The sequence below is a fragment of the Empidonax traillii genome, unplaced genomic scaffold, assembly GCF_003031625.1.
Source record: "Empidonax traillii isolate 1590-97213 ecotype Southwest subspecies unplaced genomic scaffold, ASM303162v1 scaffold2032:size71793, whole genome shotgun sequence".
In the NCBI taxonomy this organism is placed as follows: domain Eukaryota; kingdom Metazoa; phylum Chordata; class Aves; order Passeriformes; family Tyrannidae; genus Empidonax; species Empidonax traillii.
The window spans coordinates 10,921-27,723 of NW_020957225.1; the positions used below are offsets into that span (position 1 = coordinate 10,921).

The window sequence follows — 16,803 nt, forward strand, 5'->3', positions numbered from 1 at the left end:
CACCACCCAGGTCACACGGGAGCCCCTCAAAGTGGGTGGTTAAAGTGGGATTTGGGGAATTTTACAACCCCCCAGAACCTTAAAGAACTGATTTTAATACTTAAACAGGGTCTGCACACAACAAGGTGTTAATTTTTCACAGCACTGGGTGATGCCACCTCAGGAACAACAGTGAAGCCCATCCCATCATATTTCTTACTCTCACTTTGTGTTTAATTGTTCTTCCCCCAACCCTGTGTGTTTGTTTTGGCTCCAATGGCTGGTTAAACCGGGATTTGGGGGATTCTACAACCCCCCAGACTCCTGAAGAACTGATTTTAACACCCCAACAGTGTCTGCACGTGCATTTTGCACAGCAGTGAGTGATGCCACCACAGGAGAAACGATGAATTCCATCTCATCTTATTTCTTACCCTCACTTTGCCTGTGTTTAACTATTTCCCCTCCAATTTCGTGTGTTTGCTTTGACTCCAGTGGCTGGTTAAACCAGGGTTTGGGGAATTCTACAACCCTCCAGAACCTGAAATAACTTATTTTAATACTTAATCAGTGTCTGCACACAACAACATGTCCATTTTTCACAGCACTGAGTGTTGTCACCACAGGAGCAACAGTGAAGCCCATCCCATCTCATTTCTTACTCTCACTTTTCCTGTTTAATTATTTCCCCCCCAAATTTGTGTGTTTGCTTTGGCTCCAGCGGTTGGTTAAAGTGGGATTTGGGGATCTTCCCACCTCCCCAGTCCCTTGAAGAACTGTTTTTATATTTAAACAGTGTCTGAACATACATTTTTCACAGCACTGAGTGATGCCACCACGGGAGCAACAGTGAAGCCCATCCCATCTCATTTTTTGCCCTCACTTGCTTTTCTTGCTAAATTATTTCCCCCCAACTTTGTATGTTTGCTTTGACGCCAGTGGCTGGTTAAACCGGGATTTGGGGAATTCTACAACCCCTCAGAACCTTAAAGAACTGTTTTTAACACCTAAACAGTGTCTGCACACAACAAGGTGTCCATTTTTCACAGCAGTGAGTGTTGCCAACACCAGTGAAGCATCGATATTCCCTCCCAACCCCTCCCATTTCTCACCCTCACTTTCCTTGTGTTTAATTATTTCCCCTCCAACTTTTCTCTGTGTGTTTGCTTTGATTTATTTTGCTTTGCACCAATATTTCCTCCCCCCCTCTCCCCCCCCTCCTTCTGGGTGAAATATTCCTCTTGTTTATTATTATTATTATTATTATCACCCTCCCCTTGCTCTAATCTATTTAAATGCTTTCTCCCATTTCCACTTCCCGCAGCCCCATTTCTCACCTGCAGATTTTTCTGTTCAGCTGCACTTTGCTTTAACAGCCCTCATTTATTTCCTGTGCAGTTATTTGGTTGTTCATTTCAAAGCCCTCTTCTCCTCTCCTGGCCTGGGCTGTGTCTCCTCCTGCATTTTTTTCTGCTCGATTTACTCCAAGATGAGCAGGATTTTGGGGGGATAATTCATTTTCATTTGGTTTTTTTTTTTTTTTGATGGGATGGAAGGGTAGAAAGTTCCATTTTTTGTTCTCCCAGCTGCCTGAGACAACCCTGCTATGATAAATAAAACAAACATGTAGATTAATACCCACTCTTTCCCTCCACGCTCCGGCATTTTTTGCCAGCCTGATGTTGCATTTATAAGGAATATTGTTTGGAAAGGATGTTGTGGGGGTTTTTTTTCCCCACAGATCACTTCTGAAATATTGTTGCCACATTATCTGTCACGTGGGTCTTTCACATCCTGGCTAAAAAGGGAGTTAAAGATCCGTGCTCAAGGTCAGAGAACGGAGTGGAAAACTTGACCAATGGGATGTTCATCCCCTCCAACCTTCTCTGGACACGAAACCACCGAGGGCTGGAACTGCAGCAGAAAACGGGGAACTGGGCAAAGGAGGAACGACCAGAAGGAAAAGACTCTTCCCAGGGGTTGGGAATGGGCCCAGCTGCCCAGGATGCTGCAGGAAGGGGATTGGAGACTCCCTAGGGAAGTGATCATGGAACCAACCCTGCCAGAGTTTGTGTGTTTGGACAACACCCTGAGGCACGTGGAGGGACTTTTTGGGTTGTCCTGTGTGGGGCCAGGAGTTGGGCTCGATGATCCTCCTGGGTCTGTCCCAGCTCAGGATGTGCTGTGATTTTATGAGGAATTTCGGGACACAAAGAGCAACTGGATGTTCTTTATTCTGTTTCTACACCATTTGTGACTTCACAACCCTTTCCTCTGAGCTTCCCTTGGTCCCTTCTCTCTCCAAAGGCCCAGGGTCCTGCTGAGGTGTCTCCTTGACCGGGACTTGTTTTGTTTCTCATTCCTTTTCACTCCCCTCCCACAATGTAACTCCTGCAGGTGTTTCCGTGATGTTTCCACGAGTCATCTGATGTCGTGGGAGCAGAAGGAGGGAGCCCAGAAAGACTGGAGAGGTCACAAGGGACTGGAAAAACCTGACAGAGCCCAGAGCTGGTCTGGAGGTGACAACAAACATTGTTGCTTGGAAACCTTGGATGGTTCTGGAGGACAGGGGAGCAGAGCAGAACAAGAGCATCAGCCCCCATCCCTGCCTGGAGCACAGGAGTCTCTGAAGGATAACCTGCAGGCACAAATAATGGCATCAGGGTTGGAAATGGGTGACCTTTGAGGTCCCTTCCCAGCCAAACCTTCCCCTGATGCTGAGCTTGCTTTTCTGTTCCAAGTTTCTTTGTGCAAGTGAGATAAACCCTGGGTGACTGGGGCCGATCCAACAGCAAATCTCCTCCTGCCCCACTTCCCACAGACACTGAGCTCCCATTCCACGGCAGAGAGGAGGGATGGAGGATGGATTCCAGGTGACACCTCCAAGCGAAGAGCCATCCCAGCCCGAGAAGGGAGTCCCGCCTTGGGATCAGATAAATTGTTCCCCAAATTAGCAATGCAGGCAGGGTCAGCAGGAGAGGGAGAGGAAAAAAAAAAAAAAGCTAGATTGGTCTGGAGATGAGATTTGAGAAAACACCTCTAGCTGCAGCTTTGTCATTGGCTCCTACGCACAAACACACCCAGCCCTGATCACACCTTGGGTGCTGTCACTCCCCAACCCTCAAATTACTGCAATCAAAGGAAGGAAAAGACAACTCAGTCCTGGTATAAAACCTTCTTGTGGTGCCCCATCCCACACCTTTGGGGCTCTGAGGGCTCTCCTTCAACCATGAAGGCTTTGCTGGTTGCCCTGCTGGCGGCTCTCCTGTGTGCCCAGCCAGGTGAGGAGCTTGGGAGAGCCAGGAGGAGAGGGTGGGAATGGAAACAGCAGCAGAGAAATCCGGGGGAACACAATCCCTTCACACAGGGACAGGAGGGTTTGGCAGCTTTCAGTGCAGCTGGTGGGGTCTCGGGGGTGAAGTTCTGCGTTGGACGCGTCGAGGAATATTTTGGGTGGTTTAGTCTCAGTTTCTGGGTGAGTTCTGCAGAGGCACCTGGAATATGTGGGGTGGTTTCATCTTAGTTTCAGGGTGAATTCTGCAGAGGCACCTGGAAATATTTAGTGTGATTTAGTCTTGGTTCTGGGTGAATTCTGCAAAGACACCTGAAAATATTTTGGGTGGTTTAGTAGGTTTTTTCAGGTTGAGTTCTGCAGAGGCATCTGGAAATATTTAGTGTGGTCAAGTCTTTGTTTCTGGGTGAGTTCTGTCCAGGTACCTGGAGATATTTTGTGTGGTTTAGTCTCGTTTTCTGGGTGAGTTCTGCAGAGGTACCTGGAGATATTTTGTGTGGTTTCATCTCAGCTTTTGGGTGAGTTCTGCCCAGGCACCTCAAAGATGAGCTCTCCCCTCTGGTTTCTCACACCTTCCCCTCTGAAGACAGACACAAAAACGCTCGCAGGAATTAAGCCAAGCTCAGAGCCCTCGCCTTTGGTTTTTATTTTTGTTCCTGGGTGAAACTGGAGGGGCAGCTGTTGACAGGAGGTTGTGTGGCTGCTGTTGACACCCCATTTCCTCCCCAGCAGTGACATTCTAATTCAGAAATGAGATTTTTTGGAAACCCCAGAGCTCTTTGCTCCTGGGCTTGAGGAGCTTCTCTGAGTGGGAGCGTGTTTGTGTTGGGATCCACATCTCCCTTGTCCTCTTCCAAACAGGAGGTGCAGCTATAACTGGATAATTCTGTGGGAAGATCCAGCTGGGAATTGTTGACCCTGTGAATGTGCCTGCAAGCCCAGAGAGCCCCACGGGCCCTTTTGCACCGTTAAGGTTATTTCTGGCTGCATTTCCTAAAATTCCAGCTCCTGGAGGGTGGAGCCCAGATGCAGGAAAGGTTTTATAGCAGCTCTAATGGCTTAAGCTGTTCTTGTTTCCTGGCTGGAAGGGATTTTTCTTCCCCTCAGTCAGGGAGCACAAGTGCACTGCAGTGGCTTTCAGGCACGTGCTGGGGTCGGGGCTCCTTCTGCAGCAGGAAGTGGTTTGAACAACTTTGGCAGCAAAAGGAACTCAGAGAGAGCTCCAGGGGCTGTAAATTGTAATAAATCCTTGCTTAGCAGCAGGTCTGGGGTTTGCTTTGCCTGCCAAAGGACAGGAGCCCACAGCTCGGGTTGGGGAACCTCCAGAAGAGAGAAAAGAGGCTGAAAATATCCGTGGGATGGAGCAACAGGGAGGGCTGAGCAGGGAGTCAAAGAGGAGTTAAAGCCAGGATTCAATCTGGTTCAAAAGCAAGGCTGGTTTTATCTCCTGCTCTGGAGAGCAACTGCACTTGCAACACCTGGAAAAGAGCACGGAATCATCAAATAATTGAGTGCTTTGGGTTGGAAAGACCTTAAAAATCATCCAGCTCCAACCCCCTGCCGTGGGCTGGGACACCTGGCACTAGACCAGGCTGCTCGAAGTCCAACCTGGCCCAGTGCTGAGACACCCAGAGCACACCCAAAGTACCCAAAGCACAGAGGGGAGGCCTTTTCTCCCCCTGCTTGTGACAGTCAGGGACTAAAATGGCTTTTAATCCTCTTTCAAAAGTGCCTCTGGAGTTGTCTAACCAAGTGCATGGGCAGATTGAGCTTCGGAGATGAGTTTGAACCAAGAGCAGCTGGGCTTTGGAGGGTCCCTGGCAGGGGTTTCTTGGCTAAAAACAAGTCCAGACTCAGTTAGGAGGGGTTTCTGTGCAGCACTTGGAGCCTTGTTGGACTGGGAAAACCAGGAGGAACCAAAGCAGGGAAAGTTCAGCCACACAGAGGACCCTCCCTGCTTTATAATTTGATCACCTTCAACTGAGAGCTGGTAAGGATGGAGCAGCTGAACTCCCTCTGTCACCCCTGATCCAAAAGGAGGAGCGTTCCATGGCACTCTGAGCCGGAGGGAAACAAATTCCACCAGCGAATCCACCTCCGGGGAGCGGGATGGCTCCGTGCCCGTGCTCCTCACACAAAATCCCACCTGGAATCTTAACTCAGCTCACTTGGGTTGTGCCCAGCAATCCCTATCCCAGCTCCTCCTGGTTTGGAAACAGCCCTGGCTGGGCTCTGAGTTAATAATATCCCTGGGAACAGGGCGTTCCAGGCGTTGAGAGGAATAATCTCTCCATTGTCCAGAGCAACCTCTCCCAGGGAACTCCCTTTATTGTGGGGCTGAGTTTAGTCATTTTGTTCCCAGGGGGTGTCCCAGGCATTAATTAATTCATGTCTAGGCAGTGTTTCACAGATGGTGCCTGAAAATCCCTCAGATTGAGCTCTCACCTGAGCACTGGGCCAGTTCTTCCTTCCTCTCTTTGCCAGTTCTTCTCCTCCTTGCAGCTTGTGAGCTTTGCTTTTTGGAGCTTGGCTTCCAACCAGGCCGGTGTGGACCCTGGGGAGAAGGAAAAGTCACCCAGGAATGCTGCTCTGGCTGCAAAATGTGGCTGCAAATTTAATCCCCCCCTTCCCCCCAAATCTCAAGTCAACGAGGAAAACTCGTTTTCTTCCTCTGTGTTTCCTCCCTCAGCTTCATCAATCCAGACCAATCCCTTCTTTCACTCCTCACCAACACTTGTTCACAACGTGCTTCTCACCTCGTGTTTTCCCAGGAGGGAATGGCTGGAAACCACTAATCCGTGCCACATGTGTGTTGTTTTTTTTTTTTTTCAAACAGCTTCCTCCCTGTTCTGCTACACGTGTGAAAACGAACATTCCAACTGGAACTGCCTCAAAACCTACAAGTGTGAAGACCATGAGAAGTACTGCACGACCACGTACAGCTCTGCTGGCATTGGTGAGTGCCAGCAACACATCCAGGCTTTCCTAACCTATATTTTAGTCCTGGGAAATGGTGATTATTTTTTCTTTTTCAAGGTGTTTTTGGAAAGAATCGATGATTGAGGTTTAAGGATCACAGCACGTAATTTGTGGATCCCTCGGTGGTGCTTTGTGATCATAAAATGGTTTGGGTTGGAAGGGACCTTCAAGCTCATCTGGTTCCCATTGGCAGGGGCACTTTCCAGTATCCCAGGTTGCTCCAAGCCCCATCCAACCTGGCCTTGAACACTTCCAGGAATGGGGAATCCACAATTTTTCTGGGCAACCTGTGCCAGTTCCTCACCACCCCTGTGGCTGGAACGCAGAGATTTCAGGAGCAGACGCTGTTGCTTGACCTGGGAACTCTCCCACGTGCTCTGGGATGAAGGATGGAAAGGGACTGGGTGTAAATAATGTGGATTTAGAGGCATTTTAGTGGCATTTTAGAGGCCATTTAGAGGGAGATGCACTGGCAGTGATTTCCTGCTGTCCTACAGGAAGGACAGAATCCCACAGTCGTTTAGGTTGGAAAAGGTCTCCAAGATGGAGCCCAACCTTTGACTGGTTGCCACCTGATCCCCCAGACCAGAGATTTAATCTTGGTGTGGGTTTCTATCGAGGACTGCTTAGTGCCTTGCATGGTGCTCACCCAGCACTCATCAACCCCCCTGAGAGCTGTTACTAATTACAATTAACCCCCCTCCTCCCACCACCCCCTGCTCAGCTCTTCCCCAAGAACCTCAAACTCACAGCTCTCCTTCCTCCTCCTCCTCCTCCACCCAGGCAAGGACGTGGGCCACCGAATCACCAAGAAATGCTCCGTGGACTGTCCCGAGACGAACGTGAACTTCGGGGTGGCGGCTTTTTCCACCAAGTGCTGCAGCACCTCCCTGTGCAACTTCAGCGGCGCCAACAGCGTCCGAACCAGCTACGCCGTGATGCTCCTGGGAATCGCGGCCAGCTTGGTCTGTGTCCTCAGGGCAGGATGGTGAGGAGGGGTGGGACAACGTGGGGCGACCCAAGAACCCTTGAGATATCCCCTGAGTGAGGAGCCAAGCTCCTCTGTCAAGTGGTTCCAGCGGGGTCTGTGCTGTCCTGTTGTTAATCCAAGACAGATCCCGATCCCGACGCCACACGGCAGCGCAGCTCCTGGTTTTTTTCCCCCCTCCCCGTTTTATACTAATTTTCCCTGGAAAAGCTCTTTTGATAGCACAGCACCAGACAAAATAAAGATTTGTGTTATTCTAGAGTGTCTTTGTTAAATCCAGCCCAAGGCAACAGCTCTGCCAGCCTCAGGGTTGTCCTGGGAATCTCCGCTTCCCGTTGAATTCCTCCTTCCCGCGCTTCCGAGTCTTCTCCTGGCTGCCCTTCTCAGCTGACTCAGTTGCATCCATCCATTCCATAAAGCCAAATATTCTGATCTCTGGGAGCAGAGGTGTGGGTCTGGGAAGGTCAGGGATGTTTGTGTTGTCCCCACTGCCCACAGCGGTGGGAATTGTGTTGTATCCACTGGGATGCACGACCAGGGTTTGGCGGGAATTGCATTCCCGCAAAATTCTCCCGTGATCTCCTCAAGGTGGGTGGTCTCAGCTTTTGGAACAGGTAAAAGTCCCACCTGGAGATGCTGGAGATGTCCGAAATGAGGACAGTGCTGCTGGAATGTGCCCTCCTGGGAAGGAGACTGCCATGCCTTCCTGGAGAAGATGCTGCTGAGGGATTGGTCATGATTTCCCAGTGGGAAAATGGACAGGATGAGTCTGGGAGAGGTGACGGGTGTCTTGGCTGGTGGGGAGGACTCCTCTTTCCATTCACTGCTTCATTTCCAGGCTTGGGGATGGAAGAGATGGGATGGGGATCCTCTGGAGCTCTTGGGTTGGACATCCCCTGCAACTCCGGGGGTGGAGATTCCCTCCTGCTCCTGGAAGAATGAAACTATAAATAAATGGGCAAAATACACAGAATCTTGGAGCTGGAGAGTGTGGAATTCCCAGCTGAGCAGCTTAAAACTTCAGCACTGAAGTTTGGGAGGGTCTGTATAACGGCACCTGGAAAAAAAGTCCTTACGTTTGCAGCCCAGCTGGATTTAAGGGGAATCCTGTGCTGAATTTGAGAGGAATCCTATGTTGGATTTGAGGGAATCCTGTGCTGAACTTGATGGGAATCCTGTGCTGGATTTGAGGGAATCCTGCTCTGGATTTGAGGGGAAGTCTGTGCTGGATTTGAGGGAATCCTGCCCTGGATTTGAGGGGAATCCTGTGCCAGATTAAAGGGAATCCTGCTCTGGATCTGAGGGAATCCTGCATTGGATGTGAGAGAAATCCTGTGCTGGATTTGAGGGAATCCTGTGGTAGATTTGGAGGGAATCTTGTACTGGATTTGAAGGAATCCTGTGCTGGATTTGAGAGAAATCCTGTGCTGGATTTGAAGGAATCTTGTACTGGATTTGAGGGGATCCTGTGGTGGATTTGAGGGAATCCTGCTCTGGATTTGAGGAGATCCTGTGGTTGATTTGAGGGGATCCTGTGCTCAAGTTGAGGGGAATCCTGTGGTGAATTTAAGAGAATCCTGTGGTGAATTTGAGGGAATCCTCCTCTGGATTTGAGGGGAATCCTGCTCTGGATTTGAGAGAATCCTGCTCCACCAGCAAGGCAAAGTCCAGGTATTTCTGTGCAAAGGGAAGAAACCGCAGCTCTGTCCGAAGGCTGTGAAAATGGGATTAGGTTTAATCATCCCATAAAGGTTTTAATTTCTGGTCAAGGAGGGTGTTGTAGCATTTATTTAAATGTTCTAACTAGAGGATGGGGGTGTTGCAGCATTTCTGTGCTGAGGGACCAACAGAAACTTGGGCTTTTGCACGTTTTTAACCACCTTTCCCGTGGTTTTTTTTTCCTGCATTTTCATCACAGCAATTCCTGCAACAGCTCTCAAAGCTTTTGGCTTTCTCAAAACTCCCCATTTAGTAACTGCATCTGAATTTCACAGTCACATTTACATCCATTTACAGTTCTATTTCAGCTTTCGTTTTGGGAAAACTGCATTTCCCACTCCCCCCAAAAATAAAGCAACTCTTTGCCCTCCTCACACGACAGTTTCAACCAGGTTTAGGACAAGATGAGGAAAACACTTTTCCTTCTTCCCAGCAGCTCTGTCAAGGGAAATAAGTCTTTCCACCTCCACCTCCAGTTAAATCCCCTGTTGCTCATCCCAAAGCCTTTATGGAGTTCATCAGTTCCAAATCCTTGTAAACTGTGATTTTATCTTTGCCTTCTTGTGTCCTAAAAAAAAAAACCATCCGTGCCCTTTTTGCCCTCATGGCTTGTTTTTTTTTTTTTTTTTTTTTTTTTTTTTTTTTTTTTTTTTTTTTCAATTATTTCTATCACCTGGTGAGGGACAAAGAGGATGTTGAGAAGGACATAAGGGACCAGCTGGAAGATTCCAGGATCACCTACTGGAAAATCCTGTAGTAAAGCCTTTAAGAACTCCAGCCCTGCCTTCTCCAAATCTCGGCAGCTTGCAGGAGACAGGAGATATTTTAGGGTTTGGCTTGGCTGAGATTACGAGGGGAGGGAATCAAAAACAAGCGCCTGGTGGAGCTGCTATTTCTGTACCTGTGTGAGTGGATGCTGTTGGCTGAGAGGACTGGGAATGTGGGCTGGCTCTGCTCTGCAATTCAACATTCCCTCTGCAGAGGGGCATCACACCCCCCCCCCCCCCCCCCCGCCCCCCCCCCATCCACCAGATAATCACCACCCAAAGCTGATTTACCAACAAAACCTCTCCTGGAATGGGGAAAATCAAATATTTCACAAGCAAGACAGAGGGGTTTAGTGGCAAGGAGGATCCCAGCTCCCATTTTCCTCTCTCCTGGTGCCTTTGGAAGGCCAAAGAAGCCAAACACGCCTCTCCTTGGAGCTTTTTGGATTAATTGCCACCCTGTGTTCCCGCTGAGTTTCGTGCTGAGCCCGTTGAGAAAGCAGAAATTTCCTCACCTCAGACACATGGCCGGTGTTTATAAGCCCAGTTTAGAGGTGATGGAAAGACTTACATCATCCCAAGAACCCGGGGATGCTTTTTGGGTGAGAGAATGGCTGCAGGTGTGTCGTGTTGGAAGGCCGAAATGTTTCCTGGGAGAGGGAAATGCGAGGAATTTCGAGGTGGGAAAATAAGGAAAAAGAGGCAGATGGGGAGCAGCAAGGGGCAGAGTCACCAGCAGAGACTTTGGGGCAGCTCCTGCAGCTCCAAGTGTCACGTGGGAGGACCCAGCTGGACCTTTTCTGGGGTTGTGCCTCCGTCCCCTCAAGGAGACGGCAGAAAAACAACAGGGGGAAGGGAAAACAACAACAACGACCCGAAGAAAATGAGAAAAAAATCTGGTTTTATACAGGGAGATGGGCTGAAACCTGATTAAAAAAATAAAAGGAATAAAGAGCACAAAATGGAAATCCAAGTCTTGTTGGCATTTCACAGAATTTTGGCTGGTTTTTTTTTCTGTGTTCCCTGAAGATTTAACGAGTTGAGATTCTCGATCAGCAACAACCCCTCGTTCTCAGCGCTTTAATTGGTTGGTGTTTTTCTCCCTGACATTTATTTTTTTTTGGAATTTGTGAGGAAGAAAAAAAAAAAAAGGCACAGCTTGTGGGAGTGGGTGTTATGTCTGGTTTTTAATTTAAATGGTCATTTTCCCTTGCCCAGTGGAATTTATTTTGTAATAAGATAATGTTTTCTTCTCATATAAAACATCCAGTGTTTTTGGTTTTTTTTAATCAGAAACATTTGTGATTTCTCAACTGCTGCCTCAAAAAAGAGACACAAAACGATGCCTGGTCCCCTGTGAAAGGCACTGGAAAGATCCTGGGAGATGTTTTGCTGGGAAGCTTCGATCCCAAATTCAACTTGAAATTTAAATCCAAGCCGTGCCAGGGCAAGATATTCCAGGGATTCAGCCCCGGGAGGCCCAGAAAGGAGAACCTTCCTCTTCTCATTGTTTTGAGGGTTTTTTTTTGTTTGTTTGTTTTTTTTTTGTGCTTTGCTTTTCCTCCATTTCTCCAGAATTAGAAACTATCTCAGAGTTCAGGGAAGGCGAAGCAGCTGAGTTGTGAAACGAGCAGGAAAAGAAGTTTGGGAGGAGGGGGGGGAGGGGAGGAGAACACACACCCCCTTTTTTTTTTTAGACTTCCAACTCCGACACACAAGCCCCGACACGCTGCTCCCAATTATCCCTCCTCTGACACAGCAGCCCTGTAGTTATTATCTCCTGATCAAAGCAAACACTGCCCGGGTATAAAACCTGCCCTGGCCGAGTCCTGCCTGTTTTGGGAGCTGCAAGAAGCCACCAAGGATGAAGGCTCCTCTCCTCCTCGCCGCGCTCGTCATCGCCCTGGCCTGGGAGAGGGGTGAGTCCCCGGGGAGTGCTTTGCTCAGGGCAGACCCTCCCAAAAGCGGGGCACAGCTTTGATGGGGTGGGGTGATAAGAGGATTTCTCCATTCAGGTGGATGGAGAAGCTGGAGGGTCATTGAGGTCCAGGAAATATTCCAGACGAGAAGCCAGGGGGATGTGTTTCCACCAGAGGTGGGATGGCTGAGGAGGAGGAGGAGGCGGCGAAGTGGGGGGGTGAAATACCCACCTCAGGTGACTCGTGAAGACCCAGCCCAGCCCTTGGAGTGGCTGAGAGCCCTCGGTGCAGCTCCATGGGGAGGGGGTTGGTTGAGGGATCCACAGAGCTGGGCAGGGATACGGGGCAGCTCGTTCACTAAAGCTGCAGGTTTGACCCAGGACTCCCCACAGCCTGACCATTATTAACTGTTCTCGCTCGTTCATTGGTTGCAATTACCAACCATCATTACCTAAATCGGTCGAGATGGTCAGACCACAAGAGGAGGCAGTTGCGTCTCCCACCTCTTGTCTCTTTGAAGTGAAGCAAGGCTGGAAATGATCCCTGAGGTTGGAAATGACCTCTCAGGTCATCAGTCCAACCGTTATCCTGCTGGGAAAAACGCCATCACTGAAAGGGTGCCCAAGCATTGGAACAGGGAAGGGGGGGAATCGCTGCCCAGGGGAGTGGTGGAATCACTGCCCATGGAAGTGCTCAAAACACATGAAGTTGTGGTGCTCAGGGACACAGTTTAGTGGTGACCATGGCAGTCAGTGCTGGGCTGATGTTGGACTTCATGACCTTCGAGGTCTTTTCCAACCTCAGCGGGTTCTGTAATTCCCAGCATGGTGGATCCCAGGTCTGGGATGGAGATGCAGAGTCCCATTTTCATTCTGAGAAGTGTCTGGAGCTTTTTTTGGGGGAGGAGAGCACTGGGAACTCACATTTCAATTTTCCTGGCTGGGCTCTGCCTGTGCCTCTGGGAGCCCACAAGGTTGGGCTGTGGGTCAAGCAGGGAAGGGAGGGTGCAGCCCTGAATATCCCTCTATTTTAAGGAACAGTTGATTCCTTCAGCTCAGGGGTCTTTTGCCTTATTACAAATCAAATTTTTCTCAGTCTCTGCTGTAGAATTTGACCTGCAAATGACCACCACCAGTTCTGGTCCTGGTCTAGCAGAGCCCTTCAGCTCACACTTCGTTGGAGGCTGCAAATATTCTCATTGTGGGACTTTAAAGGCTTTACACTTGGCCTGTGCTAAATCACTGTGCTCAGACTGAGAAGGTTAAGGACAATAAAAGGATCTTATCAACTGCAATGACACTTTTTTAAAAGCAGCACCACCTTGCTGGGCAATCCAAGGTTGGTTCCTCTTCTGATTAAACTGGTGTCAATCCTTGCACTTCCTAATGCTTTACACGTGGAAGGGGTTTATGTCTGTGGCTGGAATTATCCACAAGATAATTTTCCTTGGGGAATGTTCCCTTTCAGTCAGACCAGAGGTCCTGGTGGGTGCAGGCAGGAGACATCCAGTGTAAAAATACACTGATTTTAGTTGAGGTAAATCAGCTTAGGCCAGCCTGGTTTAACTCCAGGTTTACACCTTGAGTAGGGCACTGAAAGAACTAGATAGTTTTCCTCCCCTTCTCAGCCCTCAAATGTCTCAGCAGGTGAAATAAGTTAGAAGTGCTTTTTCAGTAGAATGACCAAAATAGTCCTCCCTGACTTTGGAGTCTTAACTGAGCTGCCATTTAGGATTCCATCTGCTTCCAGAGTGCCCTAGGAAATGGTGAGGAAGAAACCTCCCGAGGAGAACCAGAAGTTGGAAAAATCATTCCTGCATGGGGGTGGAAGGCTCCCAGGGCAACTGGACTCTGAAAAGGAGACTCCCAGCTTTGGGAGGATGGGATGAAACAGGATTTGGGCACGTAACGAGCTCCACAGTTTCCTGCGTTAGTTCGGGAAGTTATTCTGGGGATGGGCTTGGATTAACGAAGCAGTGTATTATTAAGGATTAAACCAGGCTATGTGTCTGGAAAATCCAGTTTGGGGACTGAGCTTTGGTGCGTTTCTGGGAGGAAAGGGTGGCTCCCAGAGGGGTGGAGCAGAAATAGCCCTGGCTGGGATTTGCAGGAGAAAAGAGAGTGAAGCCACACATTCCTCACACAGATGGTCCAAAGGAGGGTCCTAGACTTGGAGAAATAAATTTATCCATCAGGTTCTGGATGATTCTGAAGGCAAGAGCCAGGTGGGAGAACTGGTGGGGTTCTGGAGACGGAAATGACCGAGATGGAAAGGAAATTGCAGCAGGTTTGGGGTGAAGTCAAAGAGAGCCAAGGGAGCCAAGGTTGAGGGGTTTGAAACAACCATGGCAATGGAGGGAGATGGGATCTGAGGCACTGCCAGCCCAGCTGTCTGATCTTTGTGTCCTCTGCGGCCTCTGCTCATGGCCATTTAGTGGGACACAACAGAGCAGGGAATGTGAGGACTATGGACCATGAGAGGAGAGGGAAGGTCAGCACTGGGAGGCCGTGGAAGTGGAGAAGGGGCTGTAAGTTGGACACGGAGAAGAAGGCAGTTTCCACGGAGGCAGAGGATGAATGGTGACCCAAAAGGCATTTCCCTATGGAAACCAGTGATCCTGGAGTCATGGGCTGAGCTGGGGTCAGGTCAGGGCTGGGAGGACACTGAGGAGCCTGTTTGGGCCAGATGAACTTGTCTTAAGGCCACACAAGGGCAGGGATGAGGTGGGGACACTGCTGGCAAAGGTGCTGGTGAGCTTGGGCAGGGGAGAGGAAGAGCAAGGAAGGTGAAGAGTGAGGGAGAAGAAGATCAAGGAAGATGAAGAGCAAGGGAGAAGAAGAGCAAGAAAGATGAAGAGCAAGGAAGGCAAAGCTAAAGGCCAGCGCTGCTCCAAGAATTAGATGGGTATTAACTGGCCACAGAAAGGGATCTTCTGGAAATGAGGATCAGTCTAATCCCTGGAGGGTGACATTGCTGCTGGGAGTGTTTGTGCCAGATAAAGAGATGAGGAGGAAATTCCTCTTATCATGCAAAGAAACCCTCCCCAAGGATCTCTTTGCCATGACTGGCTGTTTTAGCCTCGTCGAGTGCAAGCTGTTTGCATTCATTCCCATCAGCAACAGCACTTGGCGGATGCAGAGTGTTCCAGATGTGCACATTTTGTGGAGAGAGGATGTTAACACCCCTGGGTGGCTGGAAAAAGGAATCTGCTGCAGCCCAAGGGGTGATTTGCTCAGCCCTTGTCTTCTGCAAGTTCGAGATTTTCCTCCTGACACAGGAGAGCTCTGAAAATGAGCCAGAAAAGAAATTGTGGGAGGGTTTGAGTTTGAAGGGATCTTAAAGATCATCCAGTTCCAACCCCCTGCCGTGGAGAGGGACACCTTCCACTAGCCCAGGTTGCTCCAAACCTTTTCCAACCTGATCTTGGACACTTCCAGGGATGGGGCAGCCACAGCTTCACTGGTCCAGTGTCTCCATTACAAGAACTCTTGTCCACCAACCAAGGCTTGGAGGAGCCAGGCTGGAAAGGGACCCCCAAGAGCTTCACGCTGCAAGTGGCAGTAGATTGAGGTGCTCTTCCCAACAGGACCGTGGAGATGCCACACATTTAAATGGATTCAAGGGAGAGTCAACTAAATATCCAGCAGGAAGATCCCTGAGGGTTCCTAAAGGAGCAAAGTACATCCTTGAGGAACAGGAATTTGAGTTAAACTAACTTGGCTCCCGGAGAGTCTCCGGGGCCAATTTTAACACGTGGAGGTGCTTATCAACCAGTGGCCACTGGGCTTGACAGATCCTCCATCCACCGCCAGTTTTGTGCTCCTGGGGATGTTTCTGGAGGTGACTGATGGGCGTTCTGTGCTTTTTCACCAGCTTCCTCCTTGACGTGTTTCTCGTGCAAAGACGCGACTTCCAACATCCACTGTCTCGGCACGACCAAATGCTCCGATAATGAGAAGTACTGTCTGACCACCTACTCCACCACGGGAATGGGTAAGTGGGGAGCTTCTCCCGGGCTCTTATGGCGAGATTGGGATCAGGGGGAGGCTGATTGCAGAGCCTCCTCCCACCAGGAGGTGTGGTGGAAGAATTAATGAGGGTTGTAGCAAACCTTGCAGAACTCAGGGGTTATCTCTGTTGCTGCGCTGATTAAACACTCCCAGGAAAGGGAGATATCCCAATAGAAAGAATTTCCCTCCACAAACCCCTTGTCTCAACTCCAAGCTCAAGCACGTCCTTGTGAGGGGGTGGAATTGGAAAGGGCCAGTTTCTGTGGAAGGAGTGAACCCAAGGTGCGGTGATGACATCTTGGGACGCCTCAAAACCTAAAAATTCATGCCCAAGGTTGCTCTCAGCTGGCCCTGAAACCAGCAGAAGGGTCATGAGGGCTGGAGATGGTCTCAAGAGGTCACAACATACGCAAATAACAGTGCAGCCAGAGGGGAAATCACCAGCAGGAAGCAGCAGTAGACCGGGCTCTACCCCTGGATATTGCACGTGCAGGTGATCGCTGAAGCCTAAAAAAAAAATATATGGGATAAAAATCCCGGCTTTTCCCGCTGTTTTTTCCCCGCAGGCAATGACAAGAGCCAGCGCATCACCAAGAAATGCTCCTCCTTCTGCCCGACCATCGACCTCAACATCGGCATAGCCGGGGTCGCCACCAGCTGCTGCGAGACCTCCCTCTGCAACATCAGCGGCGCCGGCACCGTCAGAACCAGCTCCACCATCATCGCCCTGGGCCTCCTGGCCAGCCTGGCCTGCGTCCTCAGGATGGGATTTTAAAGGGTTTCTGGGAGGGGGTGGGGTGTAAGGAGGCCTTGCGTGGTCACCCTGCTTCTGCCGCGCCCAGGAGGTCATGTCCTATCAGGAGGTGTTTTTGCCCTGATGGCAACACCCAGGGGCACTGCCCTACCTCAAAATGGTATTTTTGGAAGAGAAAGGAGCGATGTGGAGCCCCCCACGGGCACCGTGTACCCCCATCTCTCTCCTGCTATTGGCATTTCTAAACCAGAGCAGTTTTCCCCCTTCATTTTGTGCCTTTTTTTTTCCCCCCCTTCATACCATTTTTCGTTTTGCTCCGAGGAAGCCTTTACTATCAGAGTTGTTAAGCAGCAACTGGGCACAATAAAGTGTTATTTTATTCTCTCGTGTGGCTGT

At 49.7% G+C, this 16,803-nt stretch overlaps 2 protein-coding genes across 2 annotated transcripts; both read left to right on the plus strand.

Moving 5' to 3' along the window:
- The first annotated feature begins 3,028 nt into the window (after positions 1-3,028).
- On the plus strand, positions 3,029-7,424 carry LOC114071470 (lymphocyte antigen 6E-like). Its single transcript, XM_027909302.1, has 3 exons — positions 3,029-3,260; positions 6,108-6,227; positions 7,034-7,424. The coding sequence occupies exons 1-3, from the start codon at positions 3,209-3,211 to the stop codon at positions 7,240-7,242; spliced, it is 381 nt and encodes a 126-aa protein (XP_027765103.1). The 5' UTR covers positions 3,029-3,208; the 3' UTR covers positions 7,243-7,424.
- A 3,981-nt stretch (positions 7,425-11,405) lies between these two features.
- LOC114071469 (lymphocyte antigen 6E-like) lies at positions 11,406-16,461 on the plus strand. The gene is made up of 3 exons (XM_027909301.1): positions 11,406-11,643; positions 15,517-15,636; positions 16,220-16,461. Exons 1-3 carry the CDS (start codon positions 11,589-11,591, stop codon positions 16,426-16,428), a joined length of 384 nt encoding a protein of 127 aa, XP_027765102.1. The 5' UTR covers positions 11,406-11,588; the 3' UTR covers positions 16,429-16,461.
- Positions 16,462-16,803: the final 342 nt, after the last annotated feature.

Coding starts and splice junctions, on each gene's coding strand:
- LOC114071470 (XM_027909302.1), top strand. CDS start 3,209: ATGAAGGCTTTGCTGGTTGCCCTGCTGGCGGCTCTCCTGTGTGCCCAG. Junction 3,261..6,107: donor TCTCCTGTGTGCCCAGCCAG/GTGAGGAGCTTG, acceptor TTTTTCAAACAG/CTTCCTCCCTGTTCTGCTAC. Junction 6,228..7,033: donor GTACAGCTCTGCTGGCATTG/GTGAGTGCCAGC, acceptor TCCTCCACCCAG/GCAAGGACGTGGGCCACCGA.
- LOC114071469 (XM_027909301.1), top strand. CDS start 11,589: ATGAAGGCTCCTCTCCTCCTCGCCGCGCTCGTCATCGCCCTGGCCTGG. Junction 11,644..15,516: donor CGCCCTGGCCTGGGAGAGGG/GTGAGTCCCCGG, acceptor CTTTTTCACCAG/CTTCCTCCTTGACGTGTTTC. Junction 15,637..16,219: donor CTACTCCACCACGGGAATGG/GTAAGTGGGGAG, acceptor TTTTCCCCGCAG/GCAATGACAAGAGCCAGCGC.